General features: G+C 42.0%; 1 protein-coding gene across 10 annotated transcripts in view; it reads left to right on the forward strand.

Moving 5' to 3' along the window:
- The window catches only part of MROH8 (maestro heat like repeat family member 8), a 57,832-nt gene that overhangs the window by 29,134 nt on the left and 8,569 nt on the right, over window positions 1-20,129 (forward strand). Inside the window, exons 11-22 of one of the 10 annotated variants that reach the window (XR_004287498.1) lie at window positions 301-453; window positions 3,249-3,409; window positions 9,096-9,231; window positions 11,180-11,370; window positions 12,462-12,599; window positions 12,874-12,988; window positions 13,311-13,451; window positions 14,551-14,715; window positions 15,382-15,537; window positions 17,425-17,547; window positions 19,010-19,105; window positions 19,358-19,423. Coding sequence is in view for 6 of the 10 variants with exons in the window: in XM_032350726.1 (XP_032206617.1) it covers window positions 301-453; window positions 3,249-3,409; window positions 9,096-9,231; window positions 11,180-11,370; window positions 12,462-12,599; window positions 12,874-12,988; window positions 13,311-13,451; window positions 14,551-14,715; window positions 15,382-15,537; window positions 17,425-17,547; window positions 19,010-19,109; window positions 19,358-19,423 (1,645 nt within the window). In the remaining 4 variants the exon portion in view is untranslated. Of the gene's footprint in view, window positions 1-300; window positions 454-3,248; window positions 3,410-9,095; window positions 9,232-11,179; window positions 11,371-12,461; window positions 12,600-12,873; window positions 12,989-13,310; window positions 14,716-15,381; window positions 15,538-17,424; window positions 17,548-19,009; window positions 19,110-19,357; window positions 19,424-20,129 lie in introns of those variants that run through there. The other 9 variants (XM_032350726.1, XM_032350727.1, XM_032350730.1 and 6 more) reach the window with 9 other exon arrangements.

The following is a 20,129-nucleotide window of genomic DNA, read 5'->3' on the forward strand; positions in this document are numbered from 1 at the left end:
GGCTGGACACTTTGAGCTATATAGCTCCTTGAGTTCTGTTCCTATAAAAGTGTGACTCTTTCTGAGGATCTCAGTGATAAAACCTCTTTCTAAAACTCAGAACTGTAGAAAAGCCACACACAGACCCTAGTGGGCATTTTGCTTCTAGTTTTTTACTTCTGCAGACAAGACTGAAATAAACAGCCTTGTACATATTTGTATGCCTCTCTGATTAGCATAACAAAATTAAGGTAATATTCCTTATTCAGCATTCTGTCATACTAAATCTCTTGAAAATGCATCTTCCCTGAATCATTTCAGGTCTTCGAAGTTTTTCTCAATTCCAATGAGCTCTGCCAGTTTGTAATGACTACATTGGATAGCCTCGAAAATCTGAAAAATCCCTGCACTCAGCAATCAGCAGGAGAATTGCTGATAACATTGGTAAAAAATGCGGAGTCCCGATTTGAGAAGGTAAAAAGCTCAGTAGCCATTTCCTGGGTATATTGGCAAGACATCTTCCCTCCTGCAGCTGCTAAGAGCTCTCCTGCTGCTCCTGTTACAGAGAGTAACAACTGAACAGGTCCAGGCCCTGTGAGTCAGTGGACTTCCATTCGACAAGCATGTGAAAAACAACCACTGTATGTGCAACTAGGGATGGATAGTTTTAAAATCCAAGGTGTGCTCCATATTTCCCAGAACAGTGTAGTTTTGTGGGAAGATTTAATTAGCACAAGAATGGAAACTTCAACTTATTTCCTCATCCAGGTTAATAAAGGTGTCAGACTTTTAAAAATCAAGCCATGGGGCGCCTGGGTGGCTCAGTGGGTTAAGCCGCTGCCTTTAGTTCAGGTCATGATTCCAGGGTCCTGGGATCGAGCCCCGCATCGGGCTCTCTGCTCAGCCGGGAGCCTGCTTCCTTCTCTCTCTCTCTGCCTGCCTCTCTGTCTGCTTGTGATCTCTCTCTGTCAAATAAATAAATAAAATCTTTAAAAAAAATAAAAATAAAAATAAGTAATAAAAATAAATAAATAAATAAATAATAAAAAAATAAAAATCAAGCCATCATCAATCCTCGAAGGAGGCCAACTTAGTAAGCTTAAAATCAACAGATATAGAAATAACAATATAATGATATCATTTAGAAATATGAGAGGAGGGGCACCTGGATCGCTCAGTCAGTTAAACGTCTGCTTTTGGCTGAGTTCAAGATCCCAAGAGTCCTGGGATCAAACCCAACATTGGACTCCCTCTCCCCTTCCCTCTGCTTGTGCATTCACACACTCTCTCTCTCTGAGTCAAATAAAAATCTTAAAAAGAAAAAAGAACTATGAGAGGACGTACTGAAAGAGATAAAAAGGATAAAAATAGTAGTCCCTGGGAAGCGTTCATGAGGAATAAACAGGAGAGAGCCTTGAAATACCACTGAACTTCTTAAATTGATACATGTTGCACTTTGATAAAAATAAAAAAATTAATTTTGACATGATGAAAACCCACTTTTTAACCTATTAAAATACCAAAGATACAAAAGAACATGTGATGAGAACACAGTGAGATGGACCTTTCTAGCAGTTGTGTGCTTTCAGCTGCAAAAAGACCAACTCTGCGAAGCTTACACACAATTTAAGTTTAAAGGGTTTATCTCGGGACATCTAGGTGGCTCAGTAGGTTAAGCATCTGACTCTCGGTTTCAGTTCAGGTCATGATCTCAGGGTCACGGGATGGAGCTCCACATCAGGCTCTGCACCCAGCATGAGATGCTGCCTGAGATGCTCTCTCCCTCTCCGCCTCCACCTCTCCCACAGCTTCGCATATATGCCTCTTTTTCTCTCAAATAAATAAATCTTTAAAAATAAAGGGTTTAGGGGTGCCTGGGTGGCTCAGTGGGTTAAAGCCTCTGCCTTCGGCTCAGGTCATGATCTCAGGGTCCTGGGATTGAGCCCCGCATCGGGCTCTCTGCTCAGTAGGGAGCTTGCTTATGCCTCTCTCTCTCTACCTGCCTCTCAGCCTACTTGTGATCTCTGTCTGACAAATAAATAAATAAATAAAACTTTAAAAAAAAAAATAAAGGATTTATCTTCTTGTATAAGAAGAAGGCTGGAAGCATTTTCTAGAACCTGGCTCAGCAACTCAGCAGTGTCATCAAAGAGCTGGGGGGCTTTTCCATCTGCCACGCTTCCCGTTCATGTAGTCATAAGGTGATCACAGCAATTTTAAACTTTATTAAGAAAATAAGGCTTTATCCAGCAAAGAAGAGAGATATTGTCCTCCTTTTGTCCCTTTAATCAGGGAGAAATGTGTTTCCCAAAAGGTTTTTTTTCCCCCATGTTTCAGTGACCAGAATTGCATCGCATGCCAGCTTAAACCAGCTTCTGGCAACTGGGTGTAATGAGGGCCATCTTATTATAAGGGTGTTGATGACTGCCTCTCTGAGAGGCTGACATAGCCACAGACTTGAAGCCATGAGTCTATGAGTGGGCAGAGTAGGCCAAGCAAAATAATGGACCAAGGCTCGATGGCTCCTGTTTCCTTCTCCTGAGTATAGTAGACATCTCTGGGTGGAAGGCAAGTATGAACTCCCCTGACATTCTCAGAGTCAGAGTGGAAAAAAAATCCCAACTTCCTTGCAACACTTTTACTAGTTTGGTTTATTATAAAATCAATGTATAGTCATCAAAGAGAAATTTTAAAAATATGTAAGCAAAAAAATAAATATCCCATCATTCAAAGTTCCTCTAAATCATTTTATGTATGTATACATACGTGCAGATTTATTTTAAGTGTTTTTTTCTTTTTTAAGATTTATTTATTAGCGTGCCTGGGTGCCTCAGGCCATTAAGCGTCTGCCTTTGGCTCAGGTGGTGATCCTAGGATCCTTGTTTGAGGCCTATGTCAGGCTCCCTGCTTAGCAGGGAATTGGTTTCTCCCTCTGCCCCCTCCTCCTTGCTTGTGCGCTCTCTCACTCTCTCTCTTTCTCTCTCTCAAATGAATAGATAAAATATTTTTTTAAGATTTACTTATGGGGGGGTAGAGAGAGCTGGGGCTGACATGGGGCTCATTCTCACAACCCATGAGATCACAACCAGAGCAGAAACCAAGAGCTCAACCGACTATGCCACCCCAGGTGCCCCTTAAGTAGTTTTGATAATATATTAAACATTCTTGTCACCACCCCCCCAGGACCTTTCAGAAAGAGCCACAGTATCCTCAGTAACTGTCGTTGTCCCACAGGATTAAGGTCTTAGTGATTTGTTTTCCTTCTTCAGGTGCCAGAAATTATGGGAGTGATCTGTGCCCGACTCTCCATAATCAGCCAGCCTAGAGTCCGACGACAAATCATAAATACTGTGAGTTTGTTTATCTCCAGGCCCAAGTACACAGATACAGTGATCAGCCACCTTCTGTGTCATCCAGTACCATATGACAGGTAACAGAACCTGGTACATACAGCCTCTGAATTAAACTGGGGTGGGTGACACAGCCCCTGGTATTGTTGAATGTGGCTGCTCTCAAAAATCTGTTGATATTCTTGTAGACGAGATAAGATATAGACAGATACTGCAATATATGTCAGGATATATTGCATAAACATAAGGAAACAATCCAACAAATCCAGAATGAGAACATTTTATAAGACAGCTGGATTGAACTCTTCAAAAAAATTAATGTCATTAAAGAAAACATGCTGGGGCACTATTCTAAATAAAAAGACACTAAAGAGGGGCGCCTGGGTGGCTCAGTGGGTTAAGCCGCTGCCTTCGGCTCAGGTCATGATCTCAGGGTCCTGGGATCGAGTCCCGCATCGGGCTCTCTGCTCGGCAGGGAGCCTGCTTCCCTCTCTCTCTCTCTCTCTCTGCCTGCCTCTCCATCTACTTGTGATTTCCCTCTGTCAAATAAATAAATAAAAAATCTTAAAAAAAAAAAAAAAGACACTAAAGAAATATAACCAAATGCAATATGTGAACTCTGTTGGATCCTGATGAAAATAAAAGCTATGGAAAGAACATTTTGAGAAAATTTAAATATAGACTCTGTAATTGATTACTGAATTAGTGTAACTTTCTTAGAAATGAAATGGCAATGTGGTTGTACAGAAGAATATTCTTATTCCTAGGAGATCAATACTGAAGTGATTTAGGGATAAATATCATGATGTCTGTAATGTACTTGAGATTTAGCCAGAACATAAACACAAAAAAGAAAATAAAAATAAATCCATAAATAAGAATAAATCATTTGGAGGAACAAACAAGATGATTTTTTTTTTAGACTTGTGGCTTTCAGAGTTGGAGACATCCTGGAATTTCCAAGAGATCCCTTCTGAGGAAGGCAGTGAGGCATTAAGAGAAGATTCTAGGGGCGCCGGGGTGGCTCAGTGGGTTAAAGCCTCTGCTTTTGGCTCAGGTCATGATCTCAGGGTCCTGGGATCGAGCCCCGCATCGGGCTCTCTGCTCAGCGGGGAGCCTGCTTCCTCCTCTCTCTCTCTCTGCCTGCCTCTCTGCCTACTTGTGATCTCTGTCTGTCAAATGAATAAATATAATCTTTAAAAAAAAAAAAAAAAAAAAGAAGATTCTAGGCCCCCACCCCCTTCAACCAGAGCATCATCTGTCTCTTACTTTTCTTTCTTTCTTTTTTTTTTTTTTTTTTTAAATGTAGCTGTATACCCAACTTGGAGCTCAAACTCATGACCCCAAGACTGAGTTGCATGCTCTACCAACTGAGCCAGCCAGATGGCCCAAAGTGGCATCTCATCTTGTCTGCTTCATGTATCACGATTCTGGGTAGTTATTGTATTTGGAGAAAAGATTTCCTAGCTTTAAACTGTTTGAAAACCACTTTCACTGACTGGTTCTCACAGTGTCTTGGTGTAGTGCTGATTTTTTTTTAGTGACTTTTTTTTTTTACTGATTTGATTGGTTTTTTTTTGTTTTTTTTTGTTTTTTTTTTAAAGATTTTATTTATTTATTTGACAGAGAGAGATCACAAGTAGGCAGAGAGGCAGGCAGAGAGAGAGAGAGGGAAGCAGGCTCTCTGCTGAGCAGGGAGCCCGATGCGGGACTCGATCCCAGGACCCTGAGATCATGACCTGAGCCGAAGGCAGCGGCTTAACCCACTGAGCCATTCAGGCACCCTGATTTGATTGGTTTAAGCTGAATATAAGACACTCTACCATTAAATCAAATGAAAGATTTTTACCCATCCAAAGAAAAAAATGAGTTAATACATATCTATTTTTTAATATTCTTTATTAAAGAATAAAGGATTTTAATAAAATCCTTTATTCTTTAATAAGAAGAAAAACTCTATTCAGTTGGTAGAGCTTGCAACTCTATTTCAGGGCTGTAAGTTCAAGCCCCACATTGGGTGTAGAGATTACCTAAAAATAAAATCTTTAAAGTAAATTAATTGACTAAAATAAAATAGAATATTCTTTTATACGTTTCTCTAATACATTATTGTTATCTTTACTACTTGTCAGGATGCCTGGTTGTCTCAGTCGTTAAACGCCTGCCTTCAGCTCAGGTCATAATCCCAGGGTCCTGGGATCGAGTTATGTATTGGGCTCCCTGCTCTGCAAAAAGTCTGCTTCTCCCTCTGCCTGCTGCTCCCCCTGCTGGCGCTCTCTCTTTCTCTCTGCCAAATAAATAAAACTAAAACAAAAACAAAACAAAATCTTTTACTACTTGCTTCATCTTATCTACACTAGATCCTTATATGAAACATATGATTTAGTACAAATTATTAAGTATACTTAGTTATTTTAAAGTGTAACTTTAGCATTATTTTATTATTTGTATTTGTTCTAGCTCTTGGATGAATTTGAGAACCTACTGCTTTAGATCATATGAGAATTGTGGAATCTGCTAGAAATGAAAATGGCTTAGTCATAAAATTTCATTCTTATTATATTTTTGGTCATTTACCTGAAGTCTTTTAGCTGGTTTACATGCAGATTGGGTGATTGTTTTTAGGAGTCTGTTCAAAGCTTCTGCTATGTGCAAGGTGTTGTTTGGGCTGGAGAGAGAAGGGGCAGGACACGGACCCTGACCTCAGGCAGTGCACAGTCTGGGAGTAGACATAGACGAGTAACAGGATTCCAAAGCAAAATAAGACAGTTCTTTGGAAGCTCATAGGAGATGACTTAACTAGATGAAAGACTGAGGAGGGATTGCTAAAAGCAGGGCTGCCCCAAGCTGAGTATTTAGTGTAAGTTAGTCAACTAGAAGGTGGGACAGGGCAGTGGAAAAGGCATTCCAGACAGAAGGGAAAGGCAAAACGAAACACAAGGAAGGGATGAAACAGCTTGATGAATTCCCATTCCCAAAGGGCTGATGGGCAAACAAAAACCATGTCACATCTACAGGATCAGTTTTTACTGGAGGTAAAACCTGTCCCATATTTTTAGCAAACTCTCCAGATGATTTTTTTTTTTTCACACTAAAATATGTAAACCATTGCCTTATAGGCTAACATTGTGTTTTCCTAATTCAGATGCATTCCCAGCACACTTCCAACTGTGCAGCAGACCAAAAGCATTTTTAAAACACTTCTTTCACAATAAATAGCTTTTCTTTTTTTTTTAAGAGTTTTTTTTTTTAAAGATTTTATTTATTTATTTGACAGACTGAGATCACAAGTAGGCAGAGAGGCAGGCAGAAGAGAGGAGGAAGCAGGCTCTCTGCAGAGCAGAGAGCCCAATGCGGGGCTCGATCCCAGGACCCTGGGATCATGACCTGAACCGAAGGCAGAGGCTTTAACCCACTGAGCCACCCAGGCACCCCAATAAATAGCTTTTCATATTACTTCATTTACAGCCTCAGGAATTCAGAGAGGAAAAAAAAAAAAAAAAAAACAAGGGTAAGTAAGTATAGGAATTTCTTAATTTCATCCCAAGAATCAATGTTCATCTTCGGTAGTCTACTTCACCAGCTATGAGCCTTTTCAGCATTTCACGTTGCTTTTCTGGCCTTCCCTTTAGGAGTCCTTTAAGAGCTTCTTACTCTGTTTTATTCACAGATTAGTATTATCAGAGTAGAGAGTGATGTGTTGGAATAGTCCTTAAGCCTCTCAATTTTTAGAGCGATTCTGATACATAGACAACTGGAAGACCACACTTGATCTAGCACACAAAGATATCTTGTGATAGATTCCGAAAATAAGATAATGGATCAAAACCATGAGTAACTCCCAATCTTCCCCCCATAATGCTCCTTTACAGTGTTTGTATACAATTATATATATATATATGACTCATGCCCTACCTTTCAGTCAACAATAGAAGAAAGTTATTACACACTGTCTTTCTTCAAGAGGAGATCTCTTCCTGGTGCCTGGGTGGTTCAGTTGGTTAAGCATTTGCCATCAGCTCAGGTCATGATCCCAGGGTCCTGGGATCGAGCCCCGCATCAGGCTCGGGGCTCAGCAGAGAGCCTGCTTCTCCCAACCCCTCTGCAGCTCCCCCTGTTTGTGTGCACCTCCCCTCTCTCTGTCAAATAAATAAAGTCTTCAAAAAAAGAGAGAGAGAGGGAGAAGAGATCTTTTCTGAAGAAAATCAAAGCTTTATTTCTGTGCTTGCGCTTGTCCAAAATTTAAGGACCATAGACTGCGTTAAATAAATCTATCTGTGAATGCCTTCTGTGGGCCTGGCATTGTGCTAGACCTTGAGGGATTCATGGAAGAAAAACTGGGCATTATTCCTGCCTCCAGAGGGAACAGATAGACATGTACAGAGAACCGAAAATAGCAGGTGTAAGATTGAGGCAACCTCTATACGCAAGAAATTTTGAAAAAAATAAAGTTTAAAAAAATTTTTGGAAGTGTTATGAGAACCCTCATAAGAGACATGGTAAAGAAGCAGCAAGAGCTTCACAGAAGAGAGGACATTGGAGCAGGGCCTAGAAGGGTTTTGATGGGCAAGGGAGAGTTTTGGAAGGGACCTTCCAGTTTAAGGAAATGAGATGAGCAGAGCTAGAGCTGTCAAAGTCCGGTGTTAGTTTGGTAAAGGTGAATGGTATGGGATAGCCAGAGCACAGGTATGTATGTGACATATTTTTAGCAGAATAAAAGGTGAGATTGAAAGGTAAATTAGGACTAGTTTGTCCTGAAGTCCATTATGAGGCATAGGAACTTGAGTTTATAAAACACTGAGCATGGGGCACCTGCGTGGCTCAAGTCAGTTAAGCATCCGACTTCAGCTCATATCATGATTCCAGGGTCCTGGGATTGAGTCCCACATCAGGCTCCTTGCTCAGCAGGGAGCTTGCTTCTCCCTCTGCCTGCCATTCCCCCTGCTTGTTCACTCACTTTTCCTCTCTCTTTTTTAAAGATTTTATTTTTTTTTTTAAGATTTTATTTATTAATTTGACAGAGAGAAATCACAAGCAGACGGAGAGGCAGCCAGAGAGAGAGAGAGAGGGAAGCAGGCTCTCCGCTGAGCAGAGAGCCCGATGCAGGACTCGATCCCAGGACTCTGAGATCATGACCTGAGTCGAAGGCAGCAGCTTAACCCACTGAGCCACCCAGGCGCCCCTTAAAGATTTTATTTATTTATTTGAGAGAGAGTGAGGGAGAGAGCACAAGCAAGGCCAGGGAAAAAGAAGAGGTAAACTCCCCACTGAGTGGGGAGCCAGACACAGGCCTTGATCCCAAGACACCGGAATCATGATCTGAGCTGATCTGGGATCATGATCTGCTTAACTGACTGAGCCACCCCTCTCTCTGACAAATAAATAAAATCTTTAAAAAAAAAAAAAAACTGGGCGCCTGGGTGGCTCAGTTGGTTAAGCGACTGCCTTCGGCTCAGGTCACGGTCCCGGAGTCCCGGGATCGAGTCCCGCATCGGGCTCCCAGCTCCATGGGGAGTCTGCTTCTCCCTCTGACCTTCTCGCCTCTCATGCTCTCTCTCACTGTCTCTCTCTCAAATAAATAAATAAAATCTTTAAAAAAAAAAAAAGAGTAACTGTAGTGAAATCAGATTATAAGACTTTTAATAGAGCTGAGCAGAGAGGAAAACGACTTCTAGATCGAATTCCAGATTCTAGGAAGGTTATGGTCATCATGGTGGACTTAGGATAAGCTATCGCCTGAAGCCTCCTGTTCTTTGGGATTTCTAGGCATCTGGCTGAGGTGTGGAGAACTCTGGAGGTGGAACTGCCCAGCACTACCTGGATTCTGTGGAGACTTCTGAGGAAGCTACAGAAATGCCATAATGCGCCCACCCAAGAGAAGATGGCCTACGTGGCTGTTGCTGTAAGCCATTGAGCTTTGCCCCTCCCTACTTCAGCACAACGTGCTCCCTCTCTTGAGAAAACTGGTCCAACACTCCGTTTGGAGAGTGTCTTTCTTCATCCCTCTCAAAGTTTGCTTCTGTCATCCATGTATAAATCTGTAATGTCTCTACCAAGGGATTGACATGGAGGCGCTTGGGAGAATGAAGGAATCAGTATGGTTTAGTGAAGTTTGGTTTAATCAGTGTGGTTAAAATGTTCCCTTTAAAAAATATGTATTATCTGGGGCACCTGGGTGTCTCGGTTGGTTAGTTGTCTGGCTCTTGATCTCAGCTCTGGTCTCATCTCAGGGGTGTGAGTTCAAAGTCCACATCGGGCTCTACCTCAGGCATGGCACCTACATAAAATGAAATGAAATGAAATGAAATGAAATATTTATCATAGTTAAAGAGTAATACACAACTCATAAAGAAAAAAGTCAAATAATATGGAAGAATATAACATGGAAAGAAAAGGTTCTTGAGCAGAGGTTGGCAAACATTTTCTGTAAAGGACCAGAAGGCAAATATTTTGGGTTTTCAGTCCCCACATAGTCTCCAAAACGTATTCTTTTAATTTTTTTTTTAATTTTATTTATTTATTTACTTGACACACAGAGAGAGATTACAAGTAGGCAGAGAGGCAGCCAGAGAGAGAGGGGGAAGCAGACTCTGGGCTGAGCAAAGAGCCTGAGTCGGGACTTGATCCCAGGACCCTGGGATCATGACCTGAGCCGAAGGCAGAGGCTTAACTCACTGAGCCACCCAGGTGCCCCTTCTTTTGATTTTTTAAAAAACAGAATTTCAAAAATCTAAAGACCATCCTTAGCCTAGCTGTATCTTCTCTCTAAAAATGAACTTTCTAGTAGTATTTATAGATATGTAAATTTTTTGTGTATATATTTATTTGGTATACCTTCTCCCCATTTTTTTTCTTTTAAGCAGACATTTTTAGAGTAGTTTTAGGTTTACAAGAAAATTGAGCAGAAAGTACAAAGTTTCTACTCTCTGTCCCCCTACATGTACAGCCTCCCCACTATCAATATATACATTTTATTTTATTTTCTTCCCTATCAGCTTATAGTTCAGCTTTCTCTGACCTAAGTTATTATATAGGTTTTCTTTAGCTTCCAGAATTTTTCTGACATCTCTAATCTGCCATTGTCTCCTCTCCTAAATTTTCTCTGTTCTTGTGGATTTATACTTTTTCTTTTAATCCCTACAATATTATCTTAGTTTTAGGAGTTGTGTCAGATAAAGTTATATATTTAATCATGTTAGCCTATAAAATTGTATGTATATAATTAGTAGGATTAAATTACATATATCATTTGATGATCTGCTTTTTTTTTTTTTTAAAGATTTTATTTATTTATTCGACAGAGAGAGATCACAAGTAGGCAGAGAGGAAGGCAGAGAGAGAGGAGGAAGCAGGCTCCCCACTGAGCAGAGAGCCTGATGCGGGACTCGATCCCAGGACCCTGAGATCATGACCTGAGCCGAAGGCAGCGGCTTAACCCACTGAGCCACCCAGGCGCCCCCCCGTATATGTTTTTTAAGTAGCCATTACATTTTGTGACTTATCTGCTCATGTTCTATATACCAGAGCTCCTCATATTAAATATGCACACAAGCCACAGTCAGCTGAGGGTCTTACTGAAATGCACATTCTGATGCAGCAGATCTGGGGTGGGGCTTGCATTTCGAACCAGCTCCCGGATGATACCAGTGCTGCTGATATGTGGCCCACACTCTGAGTGGCCTTTCCATTTTCTTCTTACTGATATATGAAAGTTTATGTATTAAAAATATCACATTGGGGTGTCTGGGTGGCTCAGTCAGTTAAGCACTCAGGCCCAAGCAGAAATAAAGCAAAAGTAAGGAGCACTGCTAGCAGGAGTTCAGCTCTATGGTGTGTTTTTTCTACCACAGGCAACAGATGCCCTTTATGAGGTGTTTGTGGGGAACAGGCTCCGAGCAGCTACATTCCGACTCTTTCCTCAGCTTCTCATGACACTGCTTATCCAGATACACCACAGCATTGGTCTCACCATGTCCGATGTCGCCATCCCAAGTGGCCTGTACTCGGAACAGGAAATGTCTTCAGAGGTCACCCCTTTGTGGTACTGCCTGTCATGATATCATTGACCTTAACTAACACTAAGCTCTATGCACTGTAGTAGATACAAAGATAGCCAAGGTGTGGTTCCAGCCAAGGGAGAGCTTACAGTCTGCCATCATGGGACATCAGGATGAAACGCCCAGGAATCATTCTGGGCTCTCACTGGTTGGTTGTCTGTCTGTTTTATTGGTGCCAAGATGAACTCAGTAGAAATTCGTTAGTGTCACGGTGGCACATGACTTTCTCTCAGAGGAAGTGCTGTAATGTGGATTATTCAAGAACACCTCACTAAAAGTGAGGAGAACTGAACTGTAGTTCTCATTTGTTGAACTAGCTGTGTACTCTGGGGCAAATCTTCCTTTATTCTGTGCCTTGGTTTTCCTATCTGTAGATTAGGTCAGACTAGGTATTCTCCAAGGACCTTCTAGTTTTAGAATTCTCTGGTGTTAATAGCTAGCTTACTAGTTCGGTAAGTAATAGAGATAGTTAGTTTTATCTTTTTAAGTAATCTCTCCACCAAATGTGGGCTTAAACTCATGAACCAGAGATCAAGAGTCACATGCTCTACTGGCCCCAGTTGTAGGGGTGGTTTAAAGTTGTAGGGGTAGTTTTGGGGACACCTTGGTGGCTCAGTCAATTAAGCACCTGACTCTTGATTGCCAGGTCATAAGTTCAAGCCCCTCATTGAACTCATGATGGCATGAGCCTACTTCAAAAATAAATTAAAATATAATAAAAAGCAGTGTGGGTATATTTTATGGGGGAAGGGGGTATATACTGTATCTAACTGAAGCTTTTTTTAAAAAGCAGGGGGTATGGACTTAGCATCCCATATCATCTATTTTATCATAGATTTCTTTTCAAACTCTCAGGGAAACAAAATCTAGTTAGATTTCTTTACACTAAAAATTTGTGTGAAGGGGCCTTTCAAGTTATTAGAGCATTTAGAGTCTTAGGGAAAATTAGAAAGAAGAGAAGTAACATCCAGAGCTATCAATGCATGGCCCCCCTCCGTGGTAGAGCAGCGTGATTGTGTACTGATGAGTTGGAGGGACCTATTCTATTCACTTTGCTGGTTTGGTTTTGATTTAGCTTCGCCATACAAGCTACAAAGACTCTCCTCCTCAGAACATTGTGCTGGCAGGAATTCAACATCATGGAAAAGAATAAAGGATGGACCCTCCTGGAAGGAAAAGAGTGCCATCTTCAGGGAGTATCTCTCCTTGCCAAGTAAGATTTCCTTGCCGTGCATACCTGCTCTAAATCAGTATCGCTTTAGATATTTTTTCCCCCTTCTAGTTAAAATAGAAACCAAGGTTGGATAACATCACAGGTTAAAATACCCATAATTCCAGGCAGATTTTTTCAGATGTCCTGCCACTGCCATACCGTCCTGTGCACCTAAAGCTGGGCAAAATCTTCAGTGGGCCCCTGGCCCCGGGCATAATGCAGTCTGGATAGGAGCATTTCTAAGAGGTGTCCTGTTGGGTGTTCTGTTTTGCAGTGCATTGCTGGAAAGAAATCACCTCCTTGCACATAAAGTCATGTACTTGTTGGTCCCTCTTCTTAACCGAGGGAATGATAAACATAAACTCACATCTGCAGGATTTTTTGTGGAGGTAAGATTCGTTGGAAACTGGATTCCGGAAGCCTGTAAAGCCATAGTATCTGCCTTCTGGGCCCTATCCAACTTCATGGCAGGCTGGGATCCACTTCAGATGTGGGATAGAAAGAGTTTCAGATTCAAACCTACTGAAATTCTTCTTGCCATATATTCATTATTCAGCATTCTTTATGTTTAATGTGTATATTTACAGTGTAAACATCACCTTGTCACATAGTAGAGGAAAATAATACATTTTGGAGATGGTGGGAAGGTGGTTCCCCTCATGAACAAGGGCTTAAAGGTAACTTCTTTGGCTGATTTCTGGTTTCTTCCAGCTTCTCCAGAGTCCAGTGGCTAGGAGACTGCCCAGCATATACTCTGTCGTCCGTTTGAAAGACTGGCTACATCACGGAAATAGCGTCTTCAAATTTCTTGCCCTAAAGGGACTGCGCTATCTTATCAAACACCAGGAGATGGTAGGAGGGGCCCCCAGACCACTGATTCGTAAGTCACAAATCAAACATACCCCAGAAAGATACCCAAGAAACTGGGAACAGCCAAGAAGGAGATTGGGTAGCCTGGGAATAGGAGCAAGTAGGAATACATCCCTTTGTACCTTTTAAATTTTATGCCTAGGAAATATGTAAGTACTGACTTAAGTATTTCATGAAATCCTAAGAAATAATTCCAAGTCATAATATTTGAAACCTATAATTTGTTTAAGGTGGTACCCTCACCGTCATCACAGCCTGGGTGACATACAGGTATCCTTTTATGTTTTGTACCGTGTTCCCCTAAGGAGTACATTGGACAGACCATGATATCTGCTCCCAGAATGTATATCATCTAAACAGGATTGCTGAAATTCATGTTGAAAGAGAGCTCATTGTCTACAGACCTAGCTAGAAACCAGGCCTGGATCAGAAGGAAAAATCAATCCCTGGGCCTTCAATTTTATCACTTGAGTTTTATTTTTTTTTAATATTTAAGTATGTATCTATATCTGAAACAAAGATGACAGATGCTAGCATGTTAATTCTGGTTGTTTGGGTACATGAATATTTGTTGCCTTATTCTATTTACTTCTTACATGTGTGTTTTAAACTGTAAAACTCTGAAATTGCTTCCTTTTGGGAATTTGAGAAGAACAGAATCCCAATTCAGAATGGGGAGGACCCTTAACAGTCCTCAATCTCTGCCGGAATTCCTCCAAGGAATCTTATTGCCTCTGGATACATTCCATATTAGAGAACTCACTATGACCTGAGCTAGCCATTCCACTTTCCTCTCATAGGAAGCAATTTCTTACATTAATCCTAAGTCTGTTATTGGCCATCCCCACTGGGTCCCACTTCTGACCAATGAGGCAACTTACAATAGCTCTGCCTCCTTCTCTGTGGATCAGCCCTGCCTATACTGAGAGGGCAGTCATGGCCTCTGATTACTTTTCTGCTCTTAACTAGCCAGTGCTAGCAATTCAACAAGCACCAGGTACTGAGTAAAGGTGGGAGCCCTACTTTGCTATCAGATGAAGTGCTCTCAGGAGGGTGATGTGCACTCCCTTTGAACACACAGAGGGAAGGCATCAAGAGTCTGTTACCGTGCATCTTAGACCTCTTATGTGAAACCGATGAGAAGATTGTTTTGTTGGCTATCCAGATACTCCTACAACTCGTTGGAACAATGGATTTCACCACCCTGACAGCCATGATGAAGACTCTGTTCTCCCTGTTTGGTGATGTAAGACAATGAGAGAGGAGAGACTTTCCTAGGGGAGGGTAATCAACATAACAGGAAATAGAAATTGGGATAGTAATAAATATATTCTATTTTATATAGATCTTTTTATGTTCACAGCACTTTCAAATCTCTTAATAAGACCCTTCCAGGTAACCTGTAATGTTAGTAGGACTGGTGTTAACTATTTTTCAGATTCAAAAACAAAAACAAAAACTGAGATGTAGAGACTTGCCAGGGTACCACCCTGATCATGGGTTGGGGAAGGAGTTTGTATAAGAAAAGATGTCTTTCAGGGAACAATCAGGACTGTGTCAAGGTGGTGGACCATACGTATGTCCCCATCCCATATCCCAAATATTAAATAAAAAGTTTGTGGAGCACAATGAACTCTTCCTTGGAAGAGTCAAGTACAGCAAGGCTGGGATTCTGAATTTCAGCAAAACAGCATGTAGCTGTGCTGACCACGCTTCCTGTTTGCAGAGTGAGAGAACAACTAGTTCTACAAAGCAGCAGGTCCTGCTATCTCTATATATTTGGCTTCTTGCACTCAGCTACCTACAGCTAAATAGCCTCATGTTAGGACTGGGGTTTCACCCAACCTAGCCCTTATAAGTTAAGCATGAACACTTTCAGTGACTTGCTTCCCTTTGGATACTCCCTTTGTAGGTGAGACCTGATGTTCATCGTTTCTCCATGACCCTCTTTGGAGCCTCCATAAAGTCTGTGAAATACACAGATAAGAAGGGTGTAGAGAATCAAGTCCTGGACAGCTTGGTTCCACTACTTCTGTATTCTCAGGATGAAAATGATGCAGTAGCAAAGGTAATCCCTCTGTCAACTTTTTTCATGCCCAAATAACTCCCAATCCAGAGCCAAATCTGCAAATAAGCATTCCATCTTTGAGGGTGGGAACTATGTGGTACCAACTTTATTCACCGTCTCCTATAACACAGGCTATCTTTCAATTATTTGGCCTAAGTGAATTGTATGAAAAATCTTACTCCTTACTTCTGTATAGCATATCATGGTCCTTTGTGGGTAAGAACAATGTATTATACCATTTTGTAGCCCCACCCCAATGTTTAGCCTAGCGCAGTCCTAAATACAGTGCCGGATTCAACAAACTCTTTTTGTTGACAATGACAATATCCCATTATCATTTTCCTTTATTCAAGAACTGCCTTCCGGCCTTTAGACAAATAGACTTGTGTTGAGGCTAAGTCAGAAATAGTAGCTTCTTGGGGCGCATGGGTGGCTTAGTGGGTTGGGCCTCTGCCTTCGGCTCGGGTCATGATCTCAGGGTCCTGGGATTGAGCCCTGAATCAGGCTCTCTGCTCAGTGGGGAGCCTGCTTCCCCCTCTCTCTCTCTCTGTCTGTCTGTCTCTCTGCCAGCTTGTGATCTCTCTGTCATAAATAAATAAAATCTTAAAGAAAAAAAGAAAAGGAAAGAAAGAAATAGTAGCTTCTCTGACAATCTAGAGAAGCCTCTACATCTCCTTAATCTTCCAAGAGTTTCTGCCATAGAGTTGTGGGTAGGAGGTCATCATTTTTGGTACTGTCTCATTACTTAGGAGCCTGTTTATTCCAATCTGCTAGCTATGACCACCAGATACAATAGTCCAGAAGTATGTTTAGGCTGCAAGGATTCTGGAAAAATGCTGGAGCTTTCCCCTACCCATGTTCCCCATTACAGAAATAAAGCAGGATCAGAAACCAGACTTAATATTATGGTGGGCCCTGGTACCTTAACCTGGGAGGAATATGGTCTTGTAATCAGAAATATGGACTATTTAAGGGGCACCTGGGTGGCTCAGCCAGTTGGGCATCTGCCTTTGGCTCAATGTTGTAGGCTCCAGTTCATTTATTCTCACTGCTATGCAGAATCCCATCTTGAGGATATCCTGACACTTCTCTGGTGCTCCTATTCTTGGATATTTAGAGTGTCTCCCATTTTTCATTATTACAGTGCTGCATTGAACATTCTTTTACGTATTTCTTTGTGTAACTGTGTGAGAATTTCTTGAGGGCACAAACTCAGAAGTAGAATATCTGGGTATCTTTAACTTTATTAGATATTTATAAATAAACAAAGTAACTGAACTAACTTGTATTCCCATCAGTCCCCAAAGGAATTTTAATGGCCAAAATCTAGTGGACCTGGGACAAGGTATTTGCTTGAATACTTGTAAGAGGTGGTGTGTAGTACCTGGGAGGCATTCTGAGAGCTGTGAACAGAGAAGCCCATTAGCTTGCTAATTTTTAGCATCCTGCTAAATTTTACTCAAGCATCTGGATCCAGAGGGGATCAGTACTGACCAGAATTTCTCCCAAGCCAGAGATTCCACAAGGGCTGTGAGGAGAGGAGCTCCATTTCCCTGTGTAAAGTGACAGGAGAATATCACAGAGTAGCAGGTGGGTGGAAGAGCCCTATCTGTCACTCGTGGGGTCATGGGGACCCCTGCCCCAGTCCCTGCTCTGGTATTACACCGGATAGCTCTCACTTCTGTCTCAGACCAGTGGTTTCTACAGCCTCCCCACAACTCTGCAGGCTTCATGGGTCCCCTTTAGGGGGACTGTTTGGGGAAATTGAAAGAGGGCAGGACTGTGGTTCCTGTCTATCCCTGCCCTCACTCTAGCCAGTTTTATTTGAAGAAAGTTTACTTCAGCTAAAAAATGTCTGAAGATACTGATCTCGGATCCTTTTCACAGGAAAGCAGACAAGTCTTAACAATATGTGCCCAGTTCCTGAAGTGGAAGCTGCCCCCAGAAGTGTACTGCAAAGATCCCTGGTACATCCGCCCTAGTGAAGCTGGAGCAGTCTGCAAATTCTTTGTATGTGAGCAATAATGGCTTGGTTCACTCGTTTATAGGCTAGCATACTTACTTTTTTCTGATGTAGTTTTTAATGGAGGAACATGACATAAAGGAAACATTTCTCATCCCTTCACATCAGCAACTGATATCCATGAACTATCTTGTATGAGGAATCTATTTCTCTAGCTTCCTCCAAACTGAGTCACAGACTCACTTTCTGTAACCACGTTTCTTCATAAAAAAGACTCTCTTTTGAATTCTTGGGAGCCCCACTAACCTGGGTCAGAAGCTATGGGTCAGGCTGATAATGGTACGTGCAAGTGAGTAGAACTGGGTTGTATATTGCCTTTACAATGATCTCTCACCTTTTCTTGGATATAGTGGATTGTCTTCCCCTCCACTAGAGCGTGTTTAGGGGGACCCGAGCAAGGGTTGCCTTGCTGTTGTAAGCCATGCAGCATGACAGCAGCATGCCACTGGCTCTGCTAGGGCCCAGATGGCGTCCTTTCCCCTCACAAACTTGACAAAGGTTACTGGGGCCCATCTCAGGGGCAGACTCAAGCCAGGGAAGCTTCAGGGGGCCCATCCATAGTTTTCTGGACTTCTGACTGTAGGACTGCTGGGATCCTACTACAAAGACACTAGGACTGGGGTCTTCCATATGTGTAACCTATTTAGGACCCAGTGCAGGCTCCTCTGATCAAACTTAATGGGTCTAGGAAGCCTCACAGTACCATTGTGTCAGCCTTTCCACTGAGGATTATCTCTCTGACCTGTACCCGAACCTATATCCAAGGCACTGGGAGCAGAAACTCAGTGCTCTCAATGCACAAGATCATAGGTTGTCCATGTGACATCATAAGATCTCTGGGAACAGATTCTGATGATCCTCCTCCTATCCCTGAGCTGCCTGTCTTTGTAACAGAACCACCGAAAGGTCCATTTATTCACCCAGTAAACGCAACATATCCAATATGCAGTGGGTCATGGAGAACCCAGAAACATGGCAATGACAGGAACTTCCTAAGGGAGCTTGTTAGCTAGTAAAGGCAATAAAACCACTGTGTAAAATTAAATAGAAACTCAAGATGGAAAATGATATGTGCTAAGAGAGGGGTACTTGCAGAAATGCTCAGAGCAGAGTGAGCGATCCGGGAGGAGCCAATTGGGAGGCAGAGCTCAAGGCAGAGCTGAGGGAACAGAGAAGACAGTTACAGAGAAGTGGAGATGGACTTAGAGTCACCACAGGCACAATCTGCGGAGTGAGGGGCTGTGAGCACAGTGTGTCCAGAGGATATAACTCTGTTCAGGGACGTTGTTGTGACATAACATTCAGTAAGCAACTGTAGTTATTATTTCGAGCCCCATATTGTGTGTCTCATGTCCGGCATCGTCCCTGGCTCAGGAAACTACAGCGAAGCTGACAAAAACTGTGGTGTACTTCACTCCTTCCTAGTCTTCCTTTTTTTCCCCCACTTAGGGAAAAAAATGCCAGGGGAAAGTTAACCTCCTCGCCCAAACATTGATGTTCTCCAAGAATGCAAAACTTCCTATCAGAAGAGCAGCAGTCTTATTTGTAGGTATAAACAATCATTTCATTTCTACAGTCACTTTATCCTATATTTTCCCAAATTGTGGTGTTGGGTATCCCGGTTCTTTATGAAGATGACCTTGAAAACACTTCTTTGGAGAAAAGGGCTGTTACCTCTAGGTAACTTTCAGGCACTTGAAAGTCAAGTTTTAGAATCTAATTATCAAAAGACCAATTCTGCCAACTGCTTAGAGCCAAAGCCAGACCACAGCCTCACTGACTTTCTCCTGCATTTAGGACTCTTATTAAAGTACGTGGATCAAAATGAGCTCAGGATGAAGGGCACTGACTGGATAGAGAATGGTGAGTGATCACACACCTGGGTTTGGTTTGGGGTGCCTCACATTTCAAAAGGGATCAGAGGTGGTGGCTGTGGGCAGGCTGTCTGACAGAGCTCAAACCCTGGGAACCAGAGGACCTGACTTTTGCAATAATGAAGACCTTGGAGACCACAAGTGAATGACAGTCTCACCCCAGTCCAAGTCCCCCCATTAGGAAAGGACACGACCCTACTGGTCTGGAAACCACTTTGATGAGTGTCTCAGGAACAATTCCTGATTCCACCTAGAAATACCATCTTAGTAAATTATGACAATAGCTCCCAAGTACCTTTGGGGGTGCCTGCAGCACTATTTCCTATAAGTGGTTGTCCTGTGAGGGGGCAGGACTTGGTAATACAGAGGTTTAGAGTCATATAAGGCAAGCCTCATGTAAATAAATGGTGTCCTGAATTGGCAGCGAGTGGAAATTTTCTATAATGATACAGCTTTGAAGATTTAGCTCTCAAAGAATTATTTATTCCCACTTAAGAAGCAGTCATACAATTAGAAAATGCCATGAAAACACCAAGCCTCACAACTCGAAAGTATGTATTATATTATGAGAATAAATTAAAATCCTGGGGGCACCTGGCTGGCTTAGTCAATAGAGCATGAGACTCTTGAACCCAGATGCTGAATTCAAGCCCCATGTTGGTTGTAAAGATTACTCAAAAATAAAATCTTTCAGG

This window comes from Mustela erminea, chromosome 7, assembly GCF_009829155.1.
Source record: "Mustela erminea isolate mMusErm1 chromosome 7, mMusErm1.Pri, whole genome shotgun sequence".
Taxonomy (NCBI): domain Eukaryota; kingdom Metazoa; phylum Chordata; class Mammalia; order Carnivora; family Mustelidae; genus Mustela; species Mustela erminea.